Raw genomic sequence first — 13,761 nt, forward strand, 5'->3', positions numbered from 1 at the left:
TGAGATCTGCTCCAGGAGGGGCTCCTTAAGGCAGGTACCCTTTAAGGTGGGCGCGCAGACAGACACAAGCAGAGAGGGGGAGCCATATGGCAGACTGGTGGGCAGGGTCAGGATGCCCTTAGAGGACTAAGAATCCTGCTCCACACCCACCTCTCTCTACATCCCCAAACTGGCATTGATACAGACAGAGAGCAGGAGCAACCGTGGGGACCTGCATTCCTCCAGTGTAATTTTTAGTCATAAGTAGTGATAGTGATGACATACACCTCGCTGAGTTTTGGGACAAAGATACGTGAGAAAATTTACGGGAGGTCAACATTAACATACAAGATAATACACCTGCAAGAGTGTGATGATATAGGTATGCTTCCCATACATACGCTGACTTATTTCCCAAATATAGTTGAGCGGACACTTTGAGTAGTGAAGAGGTTGGAATTTAAAATTGAGTCAGGGTATTTGAAATGGTTTCAACAAACTTTGTTCTTAGAATATAAAATGATCAAATAACTAACAAACTAATAGCTCAATAAACTAATTTAATGTAAGAAAAGTATAGGAAGGATTCTGTAGTTTTTAAAACTACCCCAAGTGCAGAATCCTACATAAAGGATTAAAGAAGACACATGGATACCTGGGAAGTTCCCTACCAAGTTTGACAGCCTCATTGGACTTCCTCTAATTTGCTTCATAGGCAATAAAAACTGATAGAAAAATGTAGTGAAATCATGTGACCTCCTGGGTTCTGCATTCCAAAGAGGATTCAAACCCTTGCATGTTCGAATATCTGACGGCATATGATTTGCAATTTATGAAGCATCCTGAGTTTCATTACTCAGAACATTACCCTGAAGTCAACAGGGAGCTAAATTCTTTGTACTGTATTGGTCTTTAAAGAGGGAGAGAGGGAGAGAGCGAGAGAGAGAGAGCGAGAGAGAGAGAGAGAGAGAGAGAGAGAGAGATTGATTGATTCTGTTTCTAGTGAAATAGGAAAAATCACAGAAGGAAGGAAGGTCGGTCTAAACTGGAAAAAAACAAAACTCGTCCAGGCCTGTTTCTTATATAAAATAAATGTATTAAGTTCAGTAGTGTGTAAGGTCCTCTGTAGCTCTAGTTTTTACAAATGAGTCTAATATGTCCCAGTTGTAAAAATGTTGATCATGTGTAAAAGGGGGCGCTTTTGAAAAGCTGTGCGTAATTAATCCCCAAGTGGAGCGACGCTGTGTGGATGCCCACGTGGATGTCGAGGACACCCCCACACTCTCCCAGGCCTGAAGCACAGGCTCCCCGCCTCCCAGGCCTCAGGTCCCCCACCGGAAAGCAGTCATGTAGCAGAGACAGAGTAATAGCCAACGGGAAAGGCACTGGTAAGGAGCTTTAACTCCTGCAGTTGATGGAAATCTTAATGCCTCTGGGATTTAGACAAACTTCTCTCTTGCATCCACCTATTTTATTAGGTTTACAGTCACAGCTCTGACCTCTTTTGAACTTCGGCTCGCTGCCCTCTTTCCAGCACCAAGCCTTAAGCCTCACGCAGCTTTTCTAGAGGATTTGGGAACAGGAGGCCACACACAAACCCCAGGGACGAAAACAGTGGCTGTGCCTGCCACGTGCTGGGGTGCCGAGTGTCCTGAGCGTCAGGGCCAGAACGCACTGTATGTTTCCTAAATAAAACGAACACCCAAACCAACAGGCCACAAAGAGCCCGGGGTGTTACCAGAGAAGTGTTTCATGAGAAGTTGTCTCTGAATGTAGGAGATCTTACTGGACTTCCCATGTAACTGCATAAGTCACAGTGCTGTCCCGATCCTGCTTACATTCTCGGCAAACCGTGAAAAGGGGACAGATGAGTGTGGCTTGGTGTTTGATCTGCTAAGTGTCAGAGAGAGAGCAGTAAGGACTCTTAGAAAACTGCTCTGCATAAACGCTTAAAGCAGCCAGAGCCTTTTCCTTACACCCGATGAGCAGGGTGCAGATAAAAACAGATGCAGGCTGACCTTTAGTCATCTTAAAACCACGGGGCTGAAGCAAAAGGAAAATTTTAAAAAATATATTGTTGACAAGGCAAAGAAAACACGATGGGGCGTCTTCGTGAAGGCGAGGAACTTGGGAGATTGAGCCATTTCGGCAAAATGGATAGGAAAAGGTCAACATTGCTGGCAAGCGAATCAGAATGTCAGGCGCCCTTCGACATCAGGGAAAAGAGGCAAGTCACCAAGAGAGCAAGCTGACCTCCTGGGGATTCGCTCCCGCACGGACTCTGTAAGACCACCTGTCCCGGCACCTGTTCTTATATAAAATAAAATTTATACCCAGGCCTAGGGCTGCCGCTCAGATGCCAGACTGCATGGGCTTGAGTAAAGGTTAACAGATGAACCCATCATTGAAACTTAGGGTCAGAAGCCTTTTGTTATAAAGATGCACCGATATTTTAGAAATAGTTCCACTAAAAATGAAAGCGAAATTGATGCCATTATAATTAACCTCGTTATAAACAACAGGAAAGACGCAAAGGGAAGGCCAGATGTTACAGGCATATTATTGGGGCAGCTTCACCCGGAAGCTAAAGCCTTACCCTCCCCAGAGAGCTACCAGTCTATTCCCCCGGGATCGAAGGGGGAAGGGACCGGACAGGGAGGACAATAGACACGGGCCCAGTAAAGTTGGGGTGACATCTGGAAGGTCCTTGGCTGTCAGTCACCTGGGAACAGGTCATTGGCCAGAATGAGCGTGGCCACTGCAAGGGCACGAAGTTGGGGACATTTAATCCCTAAAAGGAATCTGCGCTCTTAGGCTCTTGTGCTTTTGGTTCCTCTCATGCTCCTGGGCTATTGCTCGGGGCGCGCTCTCCTGCATTCACCCCAACACAGCGGACTGGTGGGCTGCAGCCAGCCTGACGCGGAACTGGACCCGGCGCCAGCACTAACGGAAGCTCCGGACCCTGGCTTTGCCTCTAGCTCTGCTGAGACCCAGCAGCACTCCCATGCCGGGAAGGGGACTTGGGGAACCCAGGGATGCACTTCCACACAAATGAGATCACGCAGCCCTTTTCCTGAGCTAGCCTAAGGACCCCACCCCGAGAACCCAGGGTGGAAAGGACACCCCACCACTCTGATCACAAAAGCATTTTATTTTATTTACAATACATTTTATTGATTTTTTACAGAGAGGAAGGGAGAGGGATAGAGAGTTAGAAACATCGATGAGAGAGAAACATCGATCAGCTGCCTCTTGCACACTCCCCACTGGGGATGTCCCCGCAACCAAGGTACATGCCCTTGACTGGAATCAAACCCGGGACCCTTGAGTCCGCAGGCCGATGCTCTATCCACTGAGCCAAACCGGTTAGGGAAACAAAAGCATTTTAAAAGGTGGCAGTCAATGGACACAGATACCAGGGGGGTGAGGGCATGAGTGGAGGGGGTGAAGGGGGGGCAAGGTGGGAGAAGGACACATATGTAATACCTTAATCAATAAAGAAAAAGAAAGGTGGCAGTCCTCAGCTGCCTGGAATACCAGCTCTCCGGAAGCCCTGCTCTCCTAAGTGCTGGGTAACGGAGCAGCATGCGTGTCTCGTGGCTGCGGTCCCCCATGAACCGTGCCAAACTCCAGTCTCTGCAGGAAGCACAGTTCCATTTGCCTGGCTATTGCATTAGCTAATTTTATAAAAACTTTGTGACTATGACTAAATTTCCCCAATACACAAAACATTATTTTTTTCCAGAGTAACTAATGGGTTTTAACGTGGTTAAAGAGAAGAGACAGGGCAAGGAATGAACAGATTATGAGAAAACAAATTACAAAAAAAGGAATATATTGGCATAAACCAAATATGTCAGATTCTTCATTTATCCGCTAAGCCTAAAAATAAGTGGTTGTAAAACAAGTGATATTAATGAAAATGCTGTCTTCATGGAGAACCTAGGAAACCATATGTTCTCCTGACTTTGGCACTGAGAAGTGTATCAACATAACATGTTGAATTTCTCTGTCTGAATTCAAACCACCTACTCACGTACTGACATTTATCAACTTGAAATTAATAACACTCTAAGCTAAAGATGTGCCCAAAGTTTTTTAAAAAAATAATTTCTATAAAAATGTGGGAGAATTTTCAATGAAGCCAGAATACAAATGAGCAACAGAAAGGCAAAAAAATAAAAATAAAATAAAAAATCAGAAATTGAGGCTGGTTCCTATTCTCCCCCAAACCCATACATGTCACCCAAAAGAAATGAAGTTTCCAGATTCAGAGTCCTGTCCATCAAAGAGAGAAACCGTTGGCCAGACTGGTATGTTCTAGTTAGCTGAGCGCTGTCCCATGCACACAGAGGGTGTTGGTTTGATTCCCTGCCTCTGTCTAGTTAGTTAAATTGTCACCAAGAACATTGAGATCTCTTTGTTTTTGAGGAAAAAGTAATGAAACAGCAGAGGCAGAGAAAAAGACCATTTTTTCACATGTGCGGTGTCACAGAATTATGAAAGGGAAGGCTGAGATTGCCCATCTTTTTGAAGTGTCAGAGTGTGGAACAATTTCCTAGATACGTTAGAAAGTCTAGGTTTTCATGTGAACAGAAATGTGATGCTGAATGTATTCTGCAACACGCTGAAGACTGACCTCAGCTCTGAGATACCGGATTCCTAATGGAGCAAGAGGTGCTGTCCTGGCCCCGGGCCTGCTGCAGGGCCGAGGCTACATGGTAACACGCCTCCTCCGGATCCTGGCCGAGGTGGGCTTGCAGGAAAGGCGCTTCACCCGTCCACAGCACCTCTCATGTGCACAGGTAAAAGAGCTTTTCAAATGTACCTGATTCATCAAGCTTCACAAACTCAGAAGGGCATACACACTGACAGCCCTACCTGAGGCTCACCATGGGCGGCCAGCAGGCAGGTGTGCAGCTCAATAGAACCCAGGTTTTAACTGTCCAGGTTTTAGACCAGGAGTCCTCAAACTACGGCCCGCGGGCCACATGCAAATACAAATATTATGTTTGTTCCCGTTTTGTTTTTTTACTTCAAAATAAGATATGTGCAGTGTGCATAGGAATTTGTTCATAGTTGTTTTTTAAACTATAGTCCGGCCCTCCAATGATCTGAGGGACAGTGAACTGGCCCCCTGTTTAAAAAGTTTGAGGACCCCTGATTTAGACCCTCAAGTACCTACAGAAAGACAGGGGGTCAGTGACGAATCTCTGAGTCACCGGCAAAGTCCAAGAATCGTGAGTTGGGTTAAGAATGCTCACGGCCAAAGATGATCTCCTTGCCAGCCCTCAAGAGCTCTGGCTGCTTCTACCTGTGCAAAGAGAGGGTTTGGGTCCCATCGGGAGAGGATGCCCACCGCCATGCTGTGGTGGGAAGTGCAGAATCCCCAGCAGAAGCCTCTGTGTGGCGTGTCCAGTGAGATCTGCAGAATTCACAGTAAGAAGTAGTGCCGACATTTTAACGTAAAACTCCCTCAGGAAGCCAGCACTCTCAGTGCATGACCAGTCTCTCTGAGGATGCGAAGCACTTTGGGAAGGTGGGAACCTCGGTCAAGCGCATATGGAGACAGAAACAGCATCTCGGAGTAACTCTGCTCGCTGGGGAGGCCTGTTGCTATGAAGAAGGAAACGTCTCTGTGAAGAAAGCGGAGTTTTCCAACAGAAGCCGCACTGCCAAGAACACCGAGCAGAGGCACAGATGGGACGCGACTGAAGAGTTGGTTCCTGAACATGGGTTTTCCCTCGATGAACACAACACGAAGGGACAGGGCCGCGGAGAGATGGCAAGTGTCAGCCTCACGCCATGTGAACTTACACCCGGACTTGCTCACGCAGCTGAGCAACCTTGTACGAACCGCCCCACCTCTCGGCCTCAGTTCCCTCCTCTGTAAATGAGAATAATAATGCCTGCTCTCATGGGGTTGTGGAAAATGCTAAATGAGAGAAACGTCTGTAAAGTGCCTATCAGATTTCCAATAAATCCTAAGCTGTATTTTTTTGTCATTCCTTCCGTATTTCTCATGAACCCTACACTGAGCCCTCGCAGGGCCCGGAAAGAGCACGGCTATGGGGGTGACACTGGACATCCCGCCTTCCCAGGTGACAGAGCCTGGCCATAAACGAGCACGGTGTCTGAGTACAGAGGAGAAATGGCTCATATGGGAAGTAGGGTGAAGGCCAACTGGTCCCCACCCATTCTTGTCCCTACTCCAGGACAGTAGTAAGAAGTCACACTCCTGCCGAAACTGGTTTGGCTCAGTGGATAGAGCATCGGCCTGTGGACTGAAAGGTCCCAGGTTCGATTCCGGTCAAGGGCATATGCCTGGGCTGCGGGCACATCCCCAGTGGGAGATGTGTAGGAGGCGGCTGATCGATGTTTCTCTCCCATCGATGTTTCTAACTATCTATCTCTCTCGCTTCCTCTCTGTAAAAAATCAATAAAATATATTAAAAAAAAAAAAAAGTCACACTCCTCATGATTGTGAGCAGTTTTTCTTCAATGGGTAGAAGCTCCAGGAAGCAAACCTGAGCCCAGTGAAAGACCATGGGAATGACTCCAGCTGTCTGCCAACAGCACATGTGCTTCAGTAACAAGCAGACCTTTAGTGCTAGGGGTGGGATTTCCGCACCCCTTGAGGTACTCAAGCAAATGGTGGATAGATATCATACATCTTTAAACTAAGAAACATACTGTGCTTTCGCATGCACTGCCTTCTTAAATCCTCAAGATAAATCTATGCGTTTGATATTCACATGCCGATTTCACAGATTAGGCCAACAGTGGTCAAGTAGTTGACCACACAGTGGGGGATGAACAGCTTTGAGGGATATTACAGAATAATGTCATAGGTAATACTTAACATGAATCAGTCATAACAACTCTACATATGACTGGCACAATGCAGGAATATTCTAGAATGTAGACTAAATGGCTTTATGGCAAGACGATAACCAGGAGAGCCCACTGAATCCCAGAATCCTGCCACTAAAATATCTAGAATTATAATCTCTCAAATAGACCGAGTCTGATTTTAAAATCAGACTCGGTCTATTTATGAAAGAGATAGTACAAATAATGCTTTTTTTAGTTTTACTTATATTGATGCAACAGAAAAGTTAGAACATCAGTTAAAAATCATCTTTTCTAAGCTGATTCATTGATACTTACTATGAGCCCAGCAAAATGCTAAGTACATAACAGAAATCTGTCATTTAGAGTTCTCATAACAACCCTATAGGACTAATACTGCTATTCTTTTTATCTTGCATACGAAGAAATAGAGGTAGAGAGAATTGAAATAGTTTTCTGAAAGTTACGCAATTAGTAAGAGTACAGCTGAGACTCAAAACCAGATGTATTTAATGCCAAAATGTGTAATCTCCATCACTACACAAGGTGGAAGGGTAGGGAAAAAGTAGGCCTACCATTGTTCATATGAAAATAATACAATAATTAATAATAATACAAGAATAAACTCTATTTTGCATACTCACAACTGTAAGCCTACTTTTGCTCCACCATTTATAGTACTATAACTCATTTTAATATAAAGTTTAGAATTATAATAATGATAAAAGTCACAACTGAGAACATGAATACGTGAATAAACACTTAGCAAAGAATTATTAGCAAATTCAAAGTTAGCTTTTTCATATATAAATTTTATCTGAAGCCAATACTATTTTTTATTTAACTACAGGCTTCATCTTTTGCATTGTTTAAAATTATTAACACACGCCATATTAATAACAGGCATATTGAATTTAAAATAATGCCATTCTAAAACACTTTTCAATATTTAAGCCTGGAATAGAAAAACATTTATTTTTCTACTTTCATTGGCTCAAAAGAAAAACAAAATCGGATTCACAATTTAATCTTCCCATCCCAATATCAATTAAAAATATGAAGCGCGCCGTCATTTGTTGTAGAAATAATTTAAAAGTAAGAATACAGCACACTTCTATGTGCAATACTTACATTATGGGTAATATTTAAATTCTATGCTATAATTTAATTTTGTATTATGGATAATTAAGGAAGAGGGCTAGAGAGAAAAATAAAACAAAGACAGACATACCAGACACAAGAAGGGGAGACAGAAAGATGTAGATAAAGCAAGGGAGAAACTGAGTGAAACCCCAGGGAACAACGAACAAAACACACTCACACCACAGCCCTGGACATCCTCCCTGAGGAAAGAGACACAGGAGTACGCTTGACGGCACGTAGTGAATGATTCGCGAATGAGGGAGTGAGCCGGGGTATGGACTTCCATTATGTCATGTCCCCACGTATGGACTTCCCATCAGCCCCATTATGTGGTGCTCTCGCCACCCCCAGCGCAACACGCTGCCACTTTGCAGTGGGCCACAGGGATGACAAGTTGATGCTCATGAAAATTGAACACAATCAGGTCCTTAGCACAACCAACCAGGAACACTGACAGAAGTATTGTAAGTGATCACTTAGGACCCATGACTTGACCAAGCAGCCTTCAGAGAGGATGCCATACAGAATGGTAACCCATCCATTTACAACTGTCCGGTTCCCACCACAGAACATCTGGGTTGCTAGGTCTCCATGGCGCTCACGAACCTTCAATGTCAAGTTTAAATTCTTATCAGAAAGACACAAAAGCCCTGTCTTTGTGAACTTCAAAATCCACCCATTCAGCATGCACAGGAGGCTCCCCGAGCCGCACGTGCTGGCTGGGCGCCCCGGCCCCACGCGGCGCAGTACCTGCTGCTTCTCCAGGCGCATCCTCTTGGCAGCATTTCTGCTCTCGCTCTCACAGGCCGAGGCCAGGATGCTCTCTGCAACTGCTGAGGTAAGGTGGGAAGGGATAGGTCGCGACTACAAAAGAAGAGAGAGAGAGAAAACGTGAACAAATTATTAACAGTATCATCCAGAGGCCCACGCTCGTCTCAAAAGAGCTCACGGGACGTGCAGGAGCATCCATTTACTCCAACTTATTTAAATAAAAGAGGAAATGGAAATTGCAAAGATGGAAAATGAATGCTAGAGGTAAGGCTCTGGGTGCGACACAGATCCGTCATTCATTCCCAGAACTCCACTGTGGCGAGGACTTAGTCTCAGCCAGTGGTCGGCAAACTGCGGGCCCTTGAGTGTGGCTCTTCCACAAAATACCACGTGCGGGTGCGCACGTACAGTGCGATTGAAACTTCGTGGCCACTCTCAAGGGGCCAAAGAGCCGCATGTGGCTGGCGAGCCGCAGTTTGCCGACCACTGGTCCAGGCCATGAAGCTGGAGTTTGAGAGGCGGTGGAAAGAGTGCTGACTGGGCTTAGCAAATAAGACAAGTCCTTCAGTTCCTTCATGACATATGACACAGCCAAACAACAACAAGGGACAGGGCTGAAACAGAGCTGGGAAAACCTGACAGACACTCAAACCATGTCAAACAACATCAACATGAAATATTTATGAAGACTTACAGTCTAAGTTGGGACCATTGATATGATTAAAACCTTTAAAAAGGAGTTCAGCTTAAATACAAACTAAAAAGCAGTACTAAAACAATTCTGATACAACAAAAATGTGATGTTTTAGATGTGAGATGTATTCCTGCCTACATGTTTTATTTTTAAAATGTGAGTGAATATCAATTTCACAGGCACATCCATCTTCTATGTAGCCCACATAGAAATTAACCCCCCAAACCAAGCTCCTAATTACCAGTTGTTTTCAACTCTTATCATTTGTGATAATCAAGGAAGTTTTTCATCTCTTTTCCGATAATTACATACAAAATCATCTAACTGAAAGATGAAGTCCTTAATGACACTGAACCGTTTTTTTAAATGATGATAAGCAAATGAAAGATAAGAAATAACATGAAAATTAAACCAGATGAGATAAATATGAAATTAAAAAATAAAAGATCCTTTGGGAATCCAGAATGTACAGTGAGGTACATTAGGGTTTTCAAAGCCTCACACTAAAACCTGTATGGATGCTAGTTATTAGAAGCCTCTGAACCCACAGAGACATGGCCTTTTTTTTTTTTCTTTTTTTCTTTTCTGGTAAATGAATGAATCTGAGCATAGCTTTATGCTACTTGATTCATTTCGCTCCCTCGGGCGTGTAAGAAGTGCTTCAGCGAATTGAACCATGGGTTGTATGTCTCAGACAATATCCTAGAATGGCTAACTTCAGGCCACAGTGCTTTAACAGGCTCTCCTCAGGGGAATCTGTGTGCTGCAGGGCTGTGGTCATGGATTCCTCCAGAGATGAGGGCTGAAGATGCCCTCACAGCAGTAAGGGGAGCCAGATAACACAAAACTGCCATGTAGTAACTTGAGATAAAAAATATTTTGACAAAAAAACCCCCAAACACACCACCACCCAAAAACAAATGCAAACAATTCAAAAAATAATTTATGAAAACAATACTTCCCCTGATTGAATATAGTTCAGTAAATATGCTATTTATTAATACATATTTTAATGTACATATTAGATTTTAAAATAATGATCCAAAATGTATAGTCTTATACGCTACATGACTTATACCTATATTGATAAGACTGGATACCGATTTCTTTCCCAGGATATAATATAATGCTAAGCACCCCTCCCTAATTACCGCTTAATTAACTGTCATTTTCAACTGAGATGTGATCTTTCCCCAGCACTGTCCTCATCCTAATAATTATCTATGCCCAAAGCAGTGGCGGCTGTTACATTAAACAGATGGCTACACAGTCACATGGAGCTTTTGGAGTTAAAAAAAAATCACATTTTAATTGGGGACTTAAGATGTGATTGCTGTTGGCACAATGTAAATGAGTCTTTCCTTATATGTGTGTGTAATTCTTACCACCACACCAACAAATATTCCAGTTTTTGCTCTAAACAATGCTAGCGTCCTCTGCACTTCTGCTGTACATGTGAGATGCTTTAGGATTTTTAAAATTATAAAAATGTACAAAGAAATAAAAAAATGTAAGATTCTGTTCGTGGGTTAATTTATTAATGTGTCCAGGCTCTGATGTTGAAGTATAGCTTCATCACGTATTAGACAAGGCCAGACTGAGAGCAATAGTGACATCTACACAAGATGATAAGTAGAATGAGCTCCTTCAAAATAATTAAAGCAAATTATCCACTAGTCAGAGTTTAGGGAGGGCCGAAATAAAGACTGTTTCTTCTGATCTGGATATCTTAGAAAAATATGTAATTTAAGAATTCCGTAGCTTGGATGATATGCATACCCTATCTCCCCTAAATGGTATCTCTGCACCAAAATAACTGTTACAGGCAGAACAGAATGTTCCAGCTCCTAAGGGACCCTTTGGTTAACTAACTAGGTAGCAGCATTTGTAGACATCAGTGGAATAACCTAACAGTTCAGCAACGAAGTCAGATGGACGAGGCTATTACTCTGTAATCAACTAATTGCAGTCTGTCTGACCAATTTGCTATTTAATCTCTCTGAGCTTCACTCATCTTGCCGAGTATCATTGTCTCCCTTTCTGTAAATGGCAAAACTGAGGTTCGTTCGGTAAGTTCTGAATAGAAAAAATAATCTCTGTGTCATGGAGCAGCTGTTAGCATTACTTCCATGAAGCAATGCACACAAAAATCCTGATAGCCTCACTTATTTATTCAACAAGCACATTTAATGAGCACGCCCTACATGTCAGGAGCTATGCCAAGTCCAAAGACATGGAGGCAAACACAGCTGTCTCTGCCATCACAGACTTTACTGTACAAGCTAACATGGTGCCTAGCACGCAGGGGATGACACACATCCAACCACGTATGTGTAGTGTAGACTCTCAACCTTTTACTGGCAATCCCGAAATCCTAATATTGTACAAACAAAGATTTTTAAAAACTTGGGGCAAACTCAATTGGCATAAAAATGACATGAGAATACCTACAATCCTTCTTTTTCCTACTTTCTGGGCATAGTCATATGTTTTGTGGCAGAAATAATAAATTTGTATATGGGATATTTTCCCAGATTCTTGCTGTTATGCAATAATCAGAATCTATACTCCATCATGTTTCCAAAATCTGAAAAGTTCTGAATTCGGAACCTGAGATAATCCAATATTTCAGGTAAGGATGGTGAATGTGGGCTAAAATAGCAGGTCGACTGTCCCGACCTCATCCTGTACAGTTTTGGTGGAAATGGTAAGCAAAGTGTCTCACTGGCCTGACCCTGGCCACAGGATTTAGGATTAGACAATCATGGAGCTCATCACTTTATTCCCAGCGACTAACCCAAGAGATGGACTTATGATCCCAAAAGGGCCAATCCAAGTCCTCTCATGGGAACCAGGACCTGAAGCTGGGAGACTGCTCTTAGATTGTGAGTTTTAAGAACAGAGGTTAAGATCTGCTAATGCAACATTTCCCAGCAGGTAGCAAGGACCACCTGAGAGGTCAAGCATTGCACCAAGAAGCACAGATAAGAAATGGGGGAGCATCAAACCCCTGGCATTTGAGCACTTGGACCCAGCTGTATGTGAACCATTAGACTTTCTCCAGTTTCTCTAGAAAATTCTCTTGACTAATTCAAAGGAGCTTGAAAATGTGTTTGTAACAAACATGCTAATTAATCTTCATTGAGGGTTTGATTATACATATTTTTCTATGAAGTGATGCTCTATGCTTTGGCCTTAATTTTAAAACATTATTGACCATTAATAATGATCTTTCACAAATGCATGGGGAATAACAGTTGGTACCTACATATACTTATATACTTATACTAGAGGCCCAGTGCACGAATTTGTGCACAGGTGGGGTCCCCTAGTCTGGACAGCAATCGGGACTCATTGAGGCTAGACCAGCTGGGGGGAGGGGCTGCGGGAGGTTGGACGGCCGGCCCCGCCCCCAATCGAGGCCCACTGGGGCTGGGCTGGCTGTGGGGAGGGGCCGTAGGAAGTTGGCTACAGGAGCGCACTGACCACCATGGGGCTGCTCCTGCATTGAGCGTCTGCCCCCTGGTGGTCAGTGTGCATCATAGCAACTGGTCAACCAGTCATTCCTGTCATTCTGGTCATTCGGTCATAATGGTCACTTAGGCTTTTATATATATAGAAAGTGTTAGAGTTGATACTTAAAAGTCCAGTTTAGTTAATGTCATCTGAAAATACCTCTGAGCAAAATAAGATAACTGAAATTATCAACCAAAATGATATTTTCACTTTTAACTAAGTGACCACGTATCTAAATCTCCATGAGGAAGCATCTTTTAATTCTGAAAAAAGTGACTATATACACTTATGATTATTGTGGATCACAGCATCTTCCCCCTAACAGTTTACATGTGAAACCTAAAACTATACAAATACCTATTTATACATTTAATGTCACTACCTAGTCACAATAATTGACAAATAGATGAAAATATGTTTAAAATAGTGTTTCAAGAATTAAAAAGAATAAAAATTAAATGTTATAAAAATTAAATGTTATATAATTGTCTTGTTTAGTGGAAAAATCTCCCTAAAGATTTAAAATATATTAGGCTAGATTTTCAGTCAGTGGTAGCTTTTAAATTCAAATGCCAATTGCAGAATACTGTGAAACACACAGTAGACAATAAAAATTAGCTTATCTCCCAACTAATTCCTACCACAAAGTAACACATTAGTAAATATCCATTCACTCAGTCAACTTTCATTCCATCATTTTAATTCAATTGAACTGAACACGTATTGAGCAGCGTTCATGAGCAACTAACTGCAGTGTGCACGACATTGTGGGCGATACAGATACGCACAAACTAAGCAGCATAGTA

General features: G+C 43.0%; 1 protein-coding gene across 4 annotated transcripts in view; it reads right to left on the reverse strand.

The window, feature by feature from the left end:
* Positions 1 to 13,761, reverse strand: part of NOL4 (nucleolar protein 4) — a 219,247-nt gene that overhangs the window by 38,458 nt on the left and 167,028 nt on the right. For all 4 annotated transcript variants that reach the window (XM_036323664.1, XM_036323667.1, XM_036323665.1 and 1 more), the window contains one exon: positions 8,725 to 8,838. In XM_036323664.1, the coding sequence (XP_036179557.1) occupies positions 8,725 to 8,838 (114 nt within the window). The remainder of the gene's footprint in view (positions 1 to 8,724; positions 8,839 to 13,761) is intronic.

Source organism: Myotis myotis, unplaced genomic scaffold, assembly GCF_014108235.1.
Source record: "Myotis myotis isolate mMyoMyo1 unplaced genomic scaffold, mMyoMyo1.p scaffold_m19_p_9, whole genome shotgun sequence".
NCBI classification, from domain to species: Eukaryota; Metazoa; Chordata; class Mammalia; order Chiroptera; family Vespertilionidae; genus Myotis; species Myotis myotis.